The following is a 14,598-nucleotide window of genomic DNA, read 5'->3' as shown; positions in this document are numbered from 1 at the left end:
AATAGTAAGGTGGTGGGACCCAGGGAGATAGTGAGGAAAGAGGTCAATCTGAGACTGGTACAGTTGAGAACAGAAGTGAGCCAAACCGTCAGGGTAGGCAGGGACAAAGCGGAGAACAAGGTAACACTGATAAATTAAACTGCATTTATTTCAATGCAAGAGGCTTAACAGGGAAGGCAGATGAACTCAGGGCAATTGCTACAATATCCCAAGTTGGACTGGGATACCATAGCAATTACAAAAATGTGGCTCAGGGATGGACAGGACTGGCAGCTTAATGTTCCAGGATACAAATGCTACAGGAACGACAGAAAGGGAGGCTAGAGAGGAGGGAGAGTGGTGTTTTTGATAAGAGATGCATTACAGTTGTACTCAGGGAGGATATTCCTGGAAATACATCCAGGGAAGTTGTTTGGATGGAATTGAGAAATAAGAAAGGGATGATCACCTTATTGGGATTGTATTATAGACCCCCCTAATAGTTAGTGGAAATTGAGAAACAAATTTGTCAGGAGATGTGTTATCTGTAAGAATAATAGGGTGGTTATGGTTGGGGATTTTAAATTTCCAAATGTAGAGTGGGACTGCCATCGTGTTAAGGGTTTAGATAGAGAGGAAGTTGCTAAGCATGTACACATAAACTTTCTGATTCAGCACGTGAATGTACCTACTAGTGATAGAAAAAGCCAGACCCAATCTAAAGGTTGAAGTTCTAAGTTGCAGAAAGGCTAATTTTGATGGTATTGGGGAAGAACTTTCAAAAGCTGATTGGGGGCAGATGTTCGCAGGTAATGGTAAGCCTTCAGAAATGAGATAACGAGAATCCAGAGACAATATATTCCTGTTGGGCTGAAAGGAAAGGCTGGTAGGTGTGGGGAATGCTGGATGACGAAAGAAATTGAGGGTTTGGTTAAGAAAAAAAGAAGGAAGCATATTTCAGGTATAGACAGGATTGATCAAGTGAATCCTTAGAGTATAAAGGAAGGAAGAGTATACTTAAGAGGGAAATCAGGAGGGCAAAAATGGGACATGAGATAGCTTTGGCAAATAGAATTAAGGAGAATCCAAAGGGTTTTTACAAATACATTAAGGACAAAAGGGTAACTAGGGAGAGAATAGGGCCCTTCAAAGATCAGCAAAGCATTCTTTTTGTGGAGCTGCATGAGGTAGGGGAGATACTAAACAAGTATTTTGCATCAGTAATTACTGTGGGAAAGGACATGGAAGATATAGAATGTAGGGAAATAGATGGTGACATCTTGAAAAATGTCCATATTACAGAGGAGGAAGTGCTGGATGTCTTGAAATGCCTAAAAGTGGATAAATCCCCAGGACCATATCAGGTGTAACTTAGAACTCTATGGGAAGCTAGAGAAGAGATTTCTGGGCCTCTTGCTGAGATATTTGTATCATCAGTAGTTTCAGGTGAGGTGCTGGAGACTGGAGGTTGGCTAACATGGTCCCACGATTTAAGAATTTTGCTAAGGACAAGCCAAAGAACTAGAGACCAGTGAGCCTGATGTTAGTGGTGGGCAAGTTGTTGGAGGGAATCCTGAGGGAGAGGATGTACATGTATTTGGAAAGGCAGGGACTGATTAGGGATAGTCAACATTGCTCTGCACATGGGAAATCATGTCTCACAAACTTGAGTTTTTTGAGGAAGTAACAAAGGGGATTGATGAGGACAGAGTGGTAGATGTGATCTATATGGACTTCAGTAAGGCATTCCACAAGGTTCCCCATGGGAGACTGGTTAGCAAGGTTAGATCTCAGATGACACCAAAATTGGAGGTGTAGTGGACAGCAAAGGAGGTTACCTCAGGTTGACCAAATGAGCCAGTGGGCTGAAGAGTGGCAGATGGAGTTTAATTCAGATAAATGTGAAGTGGTGCATTTTGGGAAAACAAATCTTAGCAGGACTTGTACATTTAATGGTAAGGTCTTGGGGAGTGTTGCTGAACAAAGAGACTTGGAGTGCAGGTTCATAATTCCTTGAAAGTGGAGTAGATAGGATAGTGAAGAAGGCGTTTGGTGTGCTTTCCTTTATTGGTCAGAGTATTGAGTACAGGAGTTGGGAGGTCATGTTGTAGCTATACAGAACATTGGTTAGGCCACTGTTGGAATATTGCTTGCAATTCTGGTCTCCTTCCTATCGGAAGAATGTTGTGAAACTTGAAAGAGTTCAGAAAAGATTTACAAGTATGTTGCCAGGGTTGGAAGATTTTAGATATAGGGAGAGGCTGAACAGGCCGGGACTGTTTTCCCTGTAGTGTCAGAAGCTGAGGGGTGACCTTTATAGAGGTTTATAAAATCATTATGGACATGGATAGGGTAAATAGACAAGGTATTTTCCCTGGGGTGGCAGAGTCCAGAACCAGAGGGCATAGGTTTAGAGTGAGAGGGGAAAAAGATAAAAGGGACCTAAAGGGCAACTTTTTCCATGTAGAGGGCGGTGTGTGTGTGGAATGAGCTGCCAGAGGAAATGGTGGAGGCTAGTATAATTGCAACATTTAGGAAGCATCTGGATGGGTATATGAATAGGAAGAGTTTGGAGGGATTTGCGCTGGGTGCTGGCAGATAGAACTAGATTGGGTTGGGATATCTGGTCGGCATGGACAAGTTGGACCGAAAGGTCTGTTTCCATGCTGTACATCTCTATGACAGACTCAAGAGCAGAATGTGTTGACAAACTAGGGACCACCCTATATATGTACTGAGGATAGGCTTTTTGTTGCAGCCCTGTGTCCATGGTTTTTGAAGTTTTTTCTCATGTTTCATAAAGTCCAGCTGGGGCAGATTCTGGTCATATAAAACTTGCGTGTTTAAGTGTTCTCTTGTTCTTCTAACTGGTAGAAGTTGTGAATTTGGAAGAATAAAAATCGAAAGAACTGTGGACGCTGTCAATCAGAACAGAAATTTCTGGAAAGGCTCAGCAGTGCTGAGAAAGGGTCACCAGATCTGAAACGTTGACTCTGGTTTCGATGCTAGGAGAAAGTGAGGACTACAGATGCTGGGACACATTCTTCATTCCTGAAGAAGGGCTTATGCCCGAAACATTGATTCTCCTGCTCCTCAGATGCTGCCTGGCCTGCTGTGTTTTTCCAGCATCACATTTTTCAACTCTGGTTTCGATGCTGCTAGCCCTGCTGAGCCTTTCCAGAAAGTTCTGTTCTTGGTTGTGGGTTTGGAAGTTGCTGTCTTAAGAGTTTTGGTGGGTAGTTGCAGTGCAGTTTGTAGATCATATACACAGCTACTACTATACATGATGGTGGAGGATTATGTTGAACATTTTAGATGAGATGCCAGTCAAGCAGGCTACTTTGTACTGGTTCATGTTGAGTGTTGTTGCACTCATCCAGATAAGTGGACTGTGTTCCACTGGTGTTACTTTCTGCTCTGTAAGGGCACAATTTATGGAACCAGGAGATGATTTACATGGCTGGTCCAGTTCAGGTTCAGATCAGTGGTAGTCCTCGGGATGTTAATGGTGGGGGATTCAGTGATGGAAATGCCATTTAATATCAAGGGCATTAGTTAGATCTTCTCTTTTTAGATGTGGTTATTGTTATGTGGTACCGATATTATTTCCCACTTGTGAGCCCAAGCTCAGGCTTTGCTGGGTTTGGCCATGAACTGCTTCAATGCCGGAGGTGTTGATGTTAAACATTGTACAATCATGAACGAATATCCCCACATCTGACTTTATGATAGTGAGAAGGTCGGATTCAAAGAATATGAGGAAAATTTATTTCATTTCCAAGAGTGTTTTTTAAAAAATCTGATTTCAAGCGACTGTCTGCAAAATATCTTTTTTCTTTCACTTCAAAGTTTTTATCCACTGTGAATTTATGAACTGAAAGGTTTTATTTTAATTTGATTGCCAAATCTAAATGTGATTCTGGTCCAGTGGTATATCATTAATGGCTACATGTCTCTGTTACCTGTAGGTCGGATGTGAAGATGGCTCAGTCAAATTATTTGAAATTCTTCCAGAAAAACTTCAGTTTGAGAGAAATCTAGATCGTCAAAAAGGTTTGAAGCAATGAGTCTCATCTTTTGTGATATCAGTGATCCTAAACCTAACAGCACAATTGGCCAGAGAGTCAGGTGCTGACCACCCTGTCTCAATGTCACATGTTAGTATTCATATGTTATAAAATGGAGATTGACCCCGTATCCACCCATCTGAGAACTAAAACCAAAACATCCAAAGAGGAACACCTCTCCCTATAATGTGTGAAAAGCGGTGTAACCCACTGTTCAGCAACTTTTAGTGGTTAAATAAAATAAATCCTTGACACAACAAGTGACAACTTATTTATCTAACTCTCTAACAGTGAGCAAATTAACTAAACTATTAACAAACCAAATAAATCCCTTCTTACTATTACCTATTCCCGAATAAAACATGTTGTTCCAACAAATATAAATCCCACTCATGTACCAAAAAAATAGCATTTAGTTTTTGGAAATTACAGCCAGGTAATATGTCTTATGTATCTTTCTGTGCTGCCTTCTGTCTCTTCTGTCAGGAATATCTTCTCTGCTGTTTCTTCGTCATTGGTACCATTTTTATTTGGATGGTACTTTCTGTAATAGGTAAATAACTATGAGGGACAAGTTCTCTCTTGAGAGCTGTTAACTCTGGCAGGATGGCAGTTAGCTCCGCCAATTTTTCAACTGCCCCCTTCTTTTGTACCCTTGATGACCCATTTGTATTTTTACAATCGGATTGGTCCTAGGTTGCCAAAATCATCAGATTTAAAGTTGGTAGGTTTTTGGTATCTAAGGGCCTGATTCAAATTGATTGGCTAAACCTAAAACTTGTTGTCTTGACTAAACACTGCTTGGCCTGCTAACTGTACGGCCTTGCGATATAAAGGTTTCATTTCAGGCTCTCTGTGCACCTGCAAACTTGAGGTGCTGCACACAGACATCCATTTTAAACACTGGTAAAACACCAGCTTTTAAAGGAACCACACAATATTTTCACAACTTCACAATTTTACAAAAACCAAATTTGAACTTGCTGTCTTCCAAGCTACAGTTACTCTACCCAACTTTGCAACAATAGTCAATAGCAGTAAGTTACGAATAGAGACTGCAACTTGGCACGTGCCTGAGAAATGTACATGAATTTTGGAGTGTACGTATTTAGTAGTACAAAAGTTGTGTATGGTTGAAAAAAAGACATACTGTCAAAGGCTTTTGTCTGGCATTCAACAGGACAGAATGACAAAAATACCAAATCTCAAGGAGAATAACAAATTAAACTGCATGAGAAATGTAGGTGCTAATTGATTGGTAAGTGGACTCTGGTCAAGTTGTTGCTATGGAGAATGCACCAGGAAACAGTTAGCCAAACCTTTTGGTTAAGTTACAAATAAGCAAGTCAACTCTGAATGATCAATAGGTGTTTTAGTACATTTGAGATTTGGTGCTTGTGATACCGTCCTGATTAAATGCAAGACAAAAAGCTTCATCAGCATGTCTCTCTTCCAACAATATCTTGCAGTTATGTTATTAATCCAGAGTCCTGATCTCATCACCTGGAGACAGAAGTTTGAAACCCACTAGGGCAGCTGTGAAATTTAAAGTCAGGAATCTGGAATAGAAAGCTTCTATCAATAATAACAATGGTGAAACAACTAGATTATTATAACAACACATCAAGTTCACTAAGTTCCATGCTGTGTATGAATCAAAAGAATAACCATGAACAGACTAATGAAATGAGTAGTCACATTGCAAATTAATTTTAATGTAGGGAGGGGCCAATTAATGCATTTTTGATGCAAGATCATATAGAACATAGAAAAGTACAGCACAGAGCAGGTCCTTTGGCCCACGATATTGTGCCGAGATTTAATCCTAATGTAAAATATAGTAACTTAACCTACGCATCCCTCAACTCACTGCTATCCATGTGCATGTCCAGCAGTCGCTTAAGTGTTCCCAGTGACTTCGCTTCCACCACCACAGCTGGCAACGCATTCCATGCATTTACAACTCTCTGCTTAAAGAACCTACCTCTGAGGTCTCCTTTATACCTTCCTCCTAATATCTTCAAACTATGACTTCTCGTACCAGTCAATCATGCCCCGGGGAAAAGCCTCTGGCTATTGACTCTATCTATTCCTCTCATTACCTTGGATACCTCAATCAGGTCACCTCTCTTCCTCCTTCTCTCCAGAGAGAAAAGTCCAAGCTTATTCAACCTTTCTTCATAAGGCAAGCCCTCCAGTCCAGGCAGCATCCTGGTAAACCATTGCACCGTCTCCAAAGCCTTTATATCTTTCCTATAGTAGGGTGACCAGAACTGGACACAATATTCCAAGTGTGGTCTCACCAGGGACTTGGAGAGCTGTAGCAAAACTCGTGGCTCTTAAACTCGATTCCCCTGTTAATGAAAGCCAAAACACCATATGCTTTCTTAACAACCCTATCCACTGGAGTGGCAACTTTGAGGGATCTATGTACTTGAACACCAAGATCCCTCTGTTCCTGCACACCGCCAAGAATCCTGTCTTTAATCCTATATTCAGCATTCGAGTTAGACCTTCCAAAATGCATCACTTCACATTTATCCAGGTTGAATTCCATCTGCCATTTCTCAGCCCAGCTCTGCATCCTGTCTATGTCGTGCTGCAGCCTGCTATACTATCGACGACACCTCCAACCTTTGTGTCATCTGCAAATTTACTAACCCACCCCTCAACCTCCTCATCCAGGTCATTTATAAAAACTACAAAGAGCAGAGGCCCAAGAACAGAGCCCTGCAAGACCCCACTCAACACTGACCTCCAGGCAGAATACTTTCCATCTACAACCACTCTCTGCCTTCTGTCAGCCAGCCAATTCTGAATCCAGACAGTCAAATCTCCCTGTATCCCATACATCCTGACTTTATGAATGAGCCTACCATGGGGAGACCTATCAAATGCCTTGCTGGAGTCTATATACACCACATCCACTGCTTGACCTTCGTCGACCTGTCTTGTCACCTCCTCAAAGAACTCAATAAGATTTGTGAGGCATGACCTTCCCCTCACTAAGCCATACTGACTGCCTTTAATCATGCTATGCTTTTCCAAATAATCATAAATCCTATCCCTCAGAATTCTTTCCAAAACTTTGCTGACCACAGATGTAAGACTGACTGGTCTGTAATTGCCAGGGATTTCCCTATTCCCCTTCTTGAAAAGAGGAACAACATTCGCCTCCTTCCAATCCTCCGGTACAACTCCTGTGGAGAGAGAGTGGCTTAGAAACCCCCTTTCTCGCTTCCCGGAGCAGCCTAGAATAAATCTGGTCTGGCCCTGGGGACTTATCAATCTTCATGTTTTCCAAATTTTCTAGCACATCAACGTAATCAATCTTGATCTGGTCAAGACTGTATCCCAACTCCTCTAAGTTTTTATTTACAACAAGTTCCCTTTCCTTGGGGAAAACCAAAGCAAAAAACTCATTTAGGGCTTCCCCTATCTGCTCATTCTCCACACACAAGTTCCCTCCGCTATTCCTGATCGGCCCTACTTTCTCTCTGATCATTTTCTTATTCCTCACGTATGAGTAAAATGCCTTTGGGCTGTCCCTAATCCTTTTTGCCAAGCCTTTTTTTTTGTGCCCCCTCCTGGCTCTCCTCATTCCATTTCTGAGCTCCTTTCTAATAAGCCTGTAATCCTCTAAAGCTGTGCTAGATTCTTGCTGCCTTCTTCCTTTTGATGAGAAGCTCCTCTGTTCTTGTCATGCAAGGTTCCTTAATCTTACCCCTTCTTACCTGTCTCAGAGGAACAAATTTGTGCATCACTTGCAACAACTATTCCTTAAATAGTCTCCACGTGTCTGCTGTGCCCTTTCTGTAGAACAATTGCTCCCAGTCTGTACTTCCCAACTCCTGTCTGATAGCGTAATAATTTCCTTTTCCCCAATTAAATATCTTCCCTCGGTAACTGCTCCTTTCACTCTCCAAGGCTAGGCTAAATGTGAGGCAGTTGTGATCACTTTCATCAAAGTGCTCTCCCACTGTGAGATCTGACACCTGTATAATGAAAGTTTATAGTACTTACAGAAGTAGAGAACCTCTGTATGAATAAATCAGAATTTTTTCAATATAGAGGATACAAGTAGCATCCCACAATTAGCAGAAGGTTGGAAAATGGAAGGAGGGAGGGGACCTGAATAAAATTACAATCAACAGATTGTCAGCCCATAACTCCAACTAGTTCCTGTGTTTTAACGGACTTCATCCTAGGTTCTTAAAAAAAGTTACTAGTGAGATATTTGATGCTTTTGTTTTCAACTTTCCAAAAATCCCTAGATATGGGGATAGTTCTTTTAGACTGAAAAATGCCAATGTAACTCAACCTTTCAAAAACAATAAGGAGGAATTTCTTCAGGTGAATCTGTGGAGCTCGTGACTGCCGAAGGCAGTGGGGGCCAATTTATTCACTGTATTTAAGACAGACATAATTGGGTTCTTGATTACTAACGGGATCAAAGGTTAAGGAGAGAAAGCAGGAGAATGGGGAAAACAGTAACCCTATTGCAGGAAACTAGAGGGGAGTTAGCTTAACACAATGAAAATGTTAAAAATTATTAGTAAGAATCACATAGCAAGTATTTCAAAAAATTTCAAGATAACCACACAGGATCAACATGGTTTTGTGAAAGGGAAACTGTAATTAGACAACTAATTGGTTTCTGAGAAAGTAAGGTACTATGGATAAAGAAGCAAAAACATTGAGTAAAAGGATAATAAGGGAGAGAGTAGGGCTTATTAAAGATCACAGTGGTAATTTGCTCATGGAACCAGAGGACACAGATGGGGTTCCAAATGACTACTTTGTGTCAGTATTCACTCATTAGAGGGACAATACACATATAGAAATCAGGTAGAAAGAGTAAGACCATAAGATTATAGGAATATAATTAGACCATTTGGCCCAGCATGCCTGCTCCACCATTCGATCATGCCTGATATCTTTCTTAACCTCATTCTCCTACTTAAAGAAATTAGCATCAACAGGGAAGATAGTCTCAAAGAGTGTGATGCTCGAAAAGCACAGCCGGTCAGGCAGCATCCGAGTGGCAGGAGATTCAACGCTTTGAACATAACCTCTTCATATTTCCTGATGAAGACCTTATGTTTGAAACATTGACTCTCCTGCCCCTTGGATGCTGCCTGACTGGCTGTGCTTTTCCAGCACCAAGCTTCTCAACTCTGATCCCAAGCATCTTCAGTCCTCACTTTCTCCCAGAGAAGATAGTCTGACAGGCTTAAATGTGGATCAATCTTCAGAGCTAGAGAAAGCGTATCTCAGATTTATGAATGAAACAAAGAGCGTACTGGCAATAATTTTCAATCCCCCTCTGGCCACAGGAGAGGTACCAGGTGATTGGAGGAAAGCCAATGTGATACTATTGTTCAAGAAGTGAGCAAGGGATAAACTAGAGGCCATCAGTCTAAACTCATTGGTGAGTCAACGATTGGAAGTAATTGTGAGGGACAGCATTATTCAGCTCTTTGAGAGGCAGGGATGAATTAAGAACAATCAGCAAGGATTTGTAATGTGGAGGTCATGTTTGATCAATGATTGAATTTTTTGAGGAGGTAATGAGGTGTGTAGATGCAGGCAATGCTTTTGATGTAGTCTACTTAGGTTTCGGCAAGGCTTTCAATAAGATCTTGACTGTGAGACTAATAACAAAGTTAAGAGCCCATGGGATCCAAGGAATTTTGGCAAATTTGAACCCAGAATTGACTGAATGGAAGGAAGCACAGGGTGATGATTGAGGGGTGTGTTTGTGACTGGCCTGTGCCCAGAGGGATTCTGCAGAAATCAGTGAGGCCCTTGTTTATGGTTTATGTAAATGATTTAGACTTGAATGTAGGAGTATTGATCAGTAAGTTTGAGCTGAATGCAAAAGTTGGTGGGTTGGTAAGTGGTGAGTAGGATATAGGTGCGCTAGTTGGATGAGCTGATCAGTACTTTTGACCTCTATTACTTAAGAATTGCAGGGCTATGGGACAGCACAGGGAAGTAATTCATTGAAAGAGCTGGCATTTTTCACAGAGTGTAACAGTTTGTCTATGTAGCATAAGATTTGATGAGTTAGCAGTAATAAAGTTTAATGGACTTCTCTTTCCTTCTTTGTCTGGCAGGTCGTGTACTTTCTTTGGCTTGGCACAAGTCAGGTACAATGATTGCAACAGGGTCACTGGATGTTATCCAAGTTCTAGATGTGAAGTCTGGTAAGTTGTGAGATATGGAAATGCAGTACATGGCAAGTCATACAGAAGAAACTAGCTTACACAATATATACAAATAATAACAAGAGGGTGCTATTGCTTTCTTCTTAACTAATATGTTACGCAAATGTTCAAAATTTGTGCAACTAGTATACATTTCTTGTTTTTCATTTATTTATGAAATTAATTAACTAATTGACTAAGTAGGTGGCACGATGTACAAGTTTGATTCCAGCCTCGGGTGACTGTCTGTGTGGAGTTTGCACATTCTCCCCATATATGCGTGGGTTTCCTCCAGGTGCTCCGGTTTCCTCCTACAGTCCAAAAACCTGCAGGTCAGATAAATTGGCCATGCTAAATTGCCCATCGTGTTAGGTGCATTAGTCAGAGGGAAATGACTCTGGGTGGGTTACTCTTCGGAGGGTCGGTGTGGACTTGTTGGACCCAGGGCCTGTTTCCACACTGTAGGGAGTCTAATCTAAACTGTTACCACCCTGATGTGAGGATGGCCAGAAAATCAAGCTCGACTTCTGCACAAACTATACCAGAAATGCAAATGTTTATGTAATCACAAAAATGGTTACTTTATTTTTCTTCTTTTTTCTTTTTAATTACTACTGTCTAGAACAAAAGAGGTGTTTAAAAAACCAAAATAACTGGCAAAATTCAGATATGGCAGCAGATTTAAATTGTTTCACACAAACTAAACTTTTCGAAATGCTGGAGTACCTTCTTCAATTAATCAGTATGTGTGTCTCTATTTGGAGCTGAAATAATTATTTAGAGGCTGAGGCTGAGGCTAATGCTCTGGGGAACATAGGTCTGAATCTCATTCTGGCAGATTGTGAAATTCAAATTCAATAAAATCTGAATGAATAAAGCGGCATTTGGGTGGCTCAGTGGTTAGCACTACTGCCTCACAGCGCCGTGTTTGATTCCAGCCTCGGATGACTGTGGAGTTTGCACATTCTCCCCAAGTCTGCATGGATTTCCTCCGGGTGCTCTGGTTCCTCCCACAGTCCAAAGGTGTGCATGTTAGGTGAATTAGCCATGGGAAATTGACCACAGTGCTTAGGGATGTGTAGGTTAAGTATGTTAGTCAGGGATAAATGTAGAGTAATGGGGAATGGGTCTTCGGAGGGTCGGTGTGGACCTGTTGAGCTGAAGGGCTCATTTCCACACTGTAGAGGTTCTATGAAAGCTAGTCTACTAGTGATTGTCATGAAATTTGTCTGGTTCATAAATGTTCTTTTACAGAAAGAAATCTACCAGTCTTATCTGGTCTACCTAAATGTGACTCCAGACCCATAGCAATTGGTGGACTTATAACTGCCCTCTAATGGTCTAGAGACTCACTCAGTTCAAGGGCAACTGGGGATGGACAACAAACCAGCCTTGCCAGGGACACTACATCCTGTGTAAGAATAAAAGAAATCCAGATAATACACTACTCCTTGCCTTCAAACTTTCAGTTCATCACCCATTGGAATATTCCAAGAGTTGGAGAAGGACTAGAAGCCACCTTATGAAATTGAAGATCCATGTAGATATTAATAGTCAAAAAGATGTTGACCTATCTGCTAATTCAAGTTGCATATAGGCATTCGTCAAATCTAAATTCAGAAAAATCTGGCCCCTTGACAATATACCACACCTATTCACGTTCTATATTCATGGTCTGGACGAAGGAACTTGGCATTGTTGCCACGTTCGCAGATTACCTAAAGGTGGAGGGGCAGGTATTGTTGAGGAAGTGGGAAGACTGCAGAAGGCCTTGGACATGCTAGGTGAGTGGGCAAAGTAGTGGCAGATAGAATACAGTTTGGCAAGTATAAAGTTACATGTTTTGGTAGGAAGAATACAGGAGTAGACTATTTTCTAAATAGAGAAAACCTTCAGAAATCTGAAGCACAAAGAGACTTGGGAGGCCAAGTTCAGGACTTCCTTAAGATTAACATACAATTTCAGTTCGTGTGTGCATGAGAGTTTGTGTGATGGAGTATAGGGTGTGTGAGTGTGTAGGGGTGTGTGCATGTGCGTGCGCATCAGAGAGAGTGTGTGTATGAGAGAGGGTCTATGAGAGTGTGTAGTAAGGTCACCTGTCATGCGACACGAACCCAAGTTCCCGGTTTAGGCTGTCCTCATGGGATACAGACAGACTCTAACCTCACACCTTTAATGCATTATCTGAGCAAAGATGTCACTTTTTAAAAAAATATAAAACCTTAAATTATCTCGAATGTAACTTAAAAGAAGTTCTGGGATTTGCATATTAATGAACCAAAACATTGAACATTACAGCACAGTACAGGACCTTTGTAGCTCATCTACCCTGCACTATTCCATGTTTGTCCATATGTTATCCAATGACAATTTAAATGCCCTTAAAGTTGGCAAGTCTACTATTGTTGCAGGCAGGGTGTTCCACATACCTTCTACACTGAGTAATGAAACGACCTCTAACATCTCTCCTATATCTGTCACCCCTCAATTTAAAGCTATGTCCGCTCGTGCTAGCCATCACCATCTGAGGAAAAAGGCTCTCACTGTCCACCCTATCTAACCCTCTGATTATCTTATATGTCTCAATTAAGTCATCTCTCAACCTCCTTCTCTTGAATGAAAACAGCCTCAAGTGCCTCAGCCTTTCCTTTCCTCATAAGACCCCCCCCCCCCCCCCCCAAATACCAGGCAACATTCTAGTAAATCCTCTGAACCCTTTCCAAAACTTCCACATCCTTCCTATAAAGCGGTGACCAGAACTGTACACAATACTCCAAGTGTGGTTGCACCAGAGTTTTGTACAGCTGCAATATGACCTCATGGCTCTGAAACTCAGTCCCTCTACCAATAAAAGCTAGCATGGTGTGTCTTCTTAACAACCCTATCAACCTGGATGGTAATTTTTAGAGATCTAAAGCACACCTAAACTCCAACAGTGAACAAATTAACAGAATCACGAACAAACCGAACAATTCCCTAACTAGTCCCCAATAAAAGAAAATTAGATTACATTACAGCGTGGAAACAGGCCCTTCGGCCCAACAAGTCCACACCGACCCGCCGAAGCACAGCCCACCCATGCCCCTACATTTTTACCCCCTACCTAACACTACAGGCAATTTAGCATGGCCAATTCACCTGACCTGCACATCTTTGGACTGGGAGGAAACTGGAGCACCCGGAGGAAACCCACGCAGACACTGGGAGAACGTGCAAACTCCACACAGTCAGTCACCTGAGGCGGGAAATGAACCCGGGTCTCGGGCACTGTGAGGCAGCAGTGCTAACCACTGTGCCGCCCACTAATTGTACAAAATCCTAATTGTATGCTGTTCAAATAAAATAAAGTCCTCCTTATATAACAAAAAAGTGGAATTTAGTCTCTTAAAATTGCAACTAGGATATGTCTTCAGTAATGCTCCATGCCCTCTCCACTGTTCTTCTTAAAGGAATGCCGCCTCATTTGAATTCATGCATCAGGAACACCTGTCTCTGTTGAATTCTCATGTAGGAATGTTCTCTCTGTGAATTTTGCTGTCTGGAATATTAGCTAAGAGTCCTGCAGCAGCATCTTTATTAATTAGATGGTGTTTTGTTCGAGAGCTGAAAGTTGTTATCTCTTGCAGATAACACTTGACACTCACTATTACTTACGGTTATGGTTTGAATTGTTTCAGTCCTGAATAGCAGTCAGTCATGCAAATTCGTTATTTTGGTGGTCTGATTAGGATTTTACATAATTATACAGATGGTGATGTGTGTGGAACAGTGTCATGTTCCTAGTTAAGGCATTACACATACAAGTATTGTTGAAGATCAATTTTGGCAATGTCAGCAAGTTACCACAAATGCCCTCACTTTTTAAAAGTAGATAGGCAGGAGTCTGGAAGAATACAGCAAGCCAGGCAGCATCAGGAGGTGGGGAAGTCGACATTTTGGGTGTAACCCTTCAGTCCTGAAGAAGGACTTTGGATTTCAGCATCTGCAGTTTTTTTTTGTCCCACTTTTTAAAATGCGCACAAATGTGTCTCATAATGCTGTCCTAAAATTATCCAAAATCACTTGAATGGACAACTTTTCCAAAGCCACAATGATCCTTCCAACATCCAACATCCTCACAGGGGAACTGATCCTTGTTCCAAGCAAGTAGCTGTCTGCATCCTAAAATGGTTTGAGACTGCTCAAACTTGTATAAAATGTTGACAGTGGCATATCTTATTATGTAGAAGAAGCTAGAAAAGTCTTGTGTTTCAGACACTTGTGGGCTGCTCAGTCAGAAATATCACCCTTTCCCTTTACCTCACTGCATGATTTAAGAGCCAGATTAAGAGGAACATCCAAAT

General features: G+C 41.5%; 1 protein-coding gene across 1 annotated transcript in view; it reads left to right on the top strand.

Moving 5' to 3' along the window:
* utp4 (UTP4 small subunit processome component) overlaps window positions 1-14,598 on the top strand; it is a 67,677-nt gene that overhangs the window by 16,674 nt on the left and 36,405 nt on the right. Inside the window, exons 3-4 of the mRNA XM_072595743.1 lie at window positions 3,948-4,032; window positions 10,166-10,255. Coding sequence (XP_072451844.1) covers window positions 3,948-4,032; window positions 10,166-10,255 — 175 coding nt within the window. The remainder of the gene's footprint in view (window positions 1-3,947; window positions 4,033-10,165; window positions 10,256-14,598) is intronic.

Source organism: Chiloscyllium punctatum, chromosome 26 (genome assembly GCF_047496795.1).
Source record: "Chiloscyllium punctatum isolate Juve2018m chromosome 26, sChiPun1.3, whole genome shotgun sequence".
NCBI classification, from domain to species: Eukaryota; Metazoa; Chordata; class Chondrichthyes; order Orectolobiformes; family Hemiscylliidae; genus Chiloscyllium; species Chiloscyllium punctatum.
The sequence above is the reverse complement of the archived record's forward strand: the minus strand, read 5'-3'. Positions and strand labels throughout refer to the sequence as shown.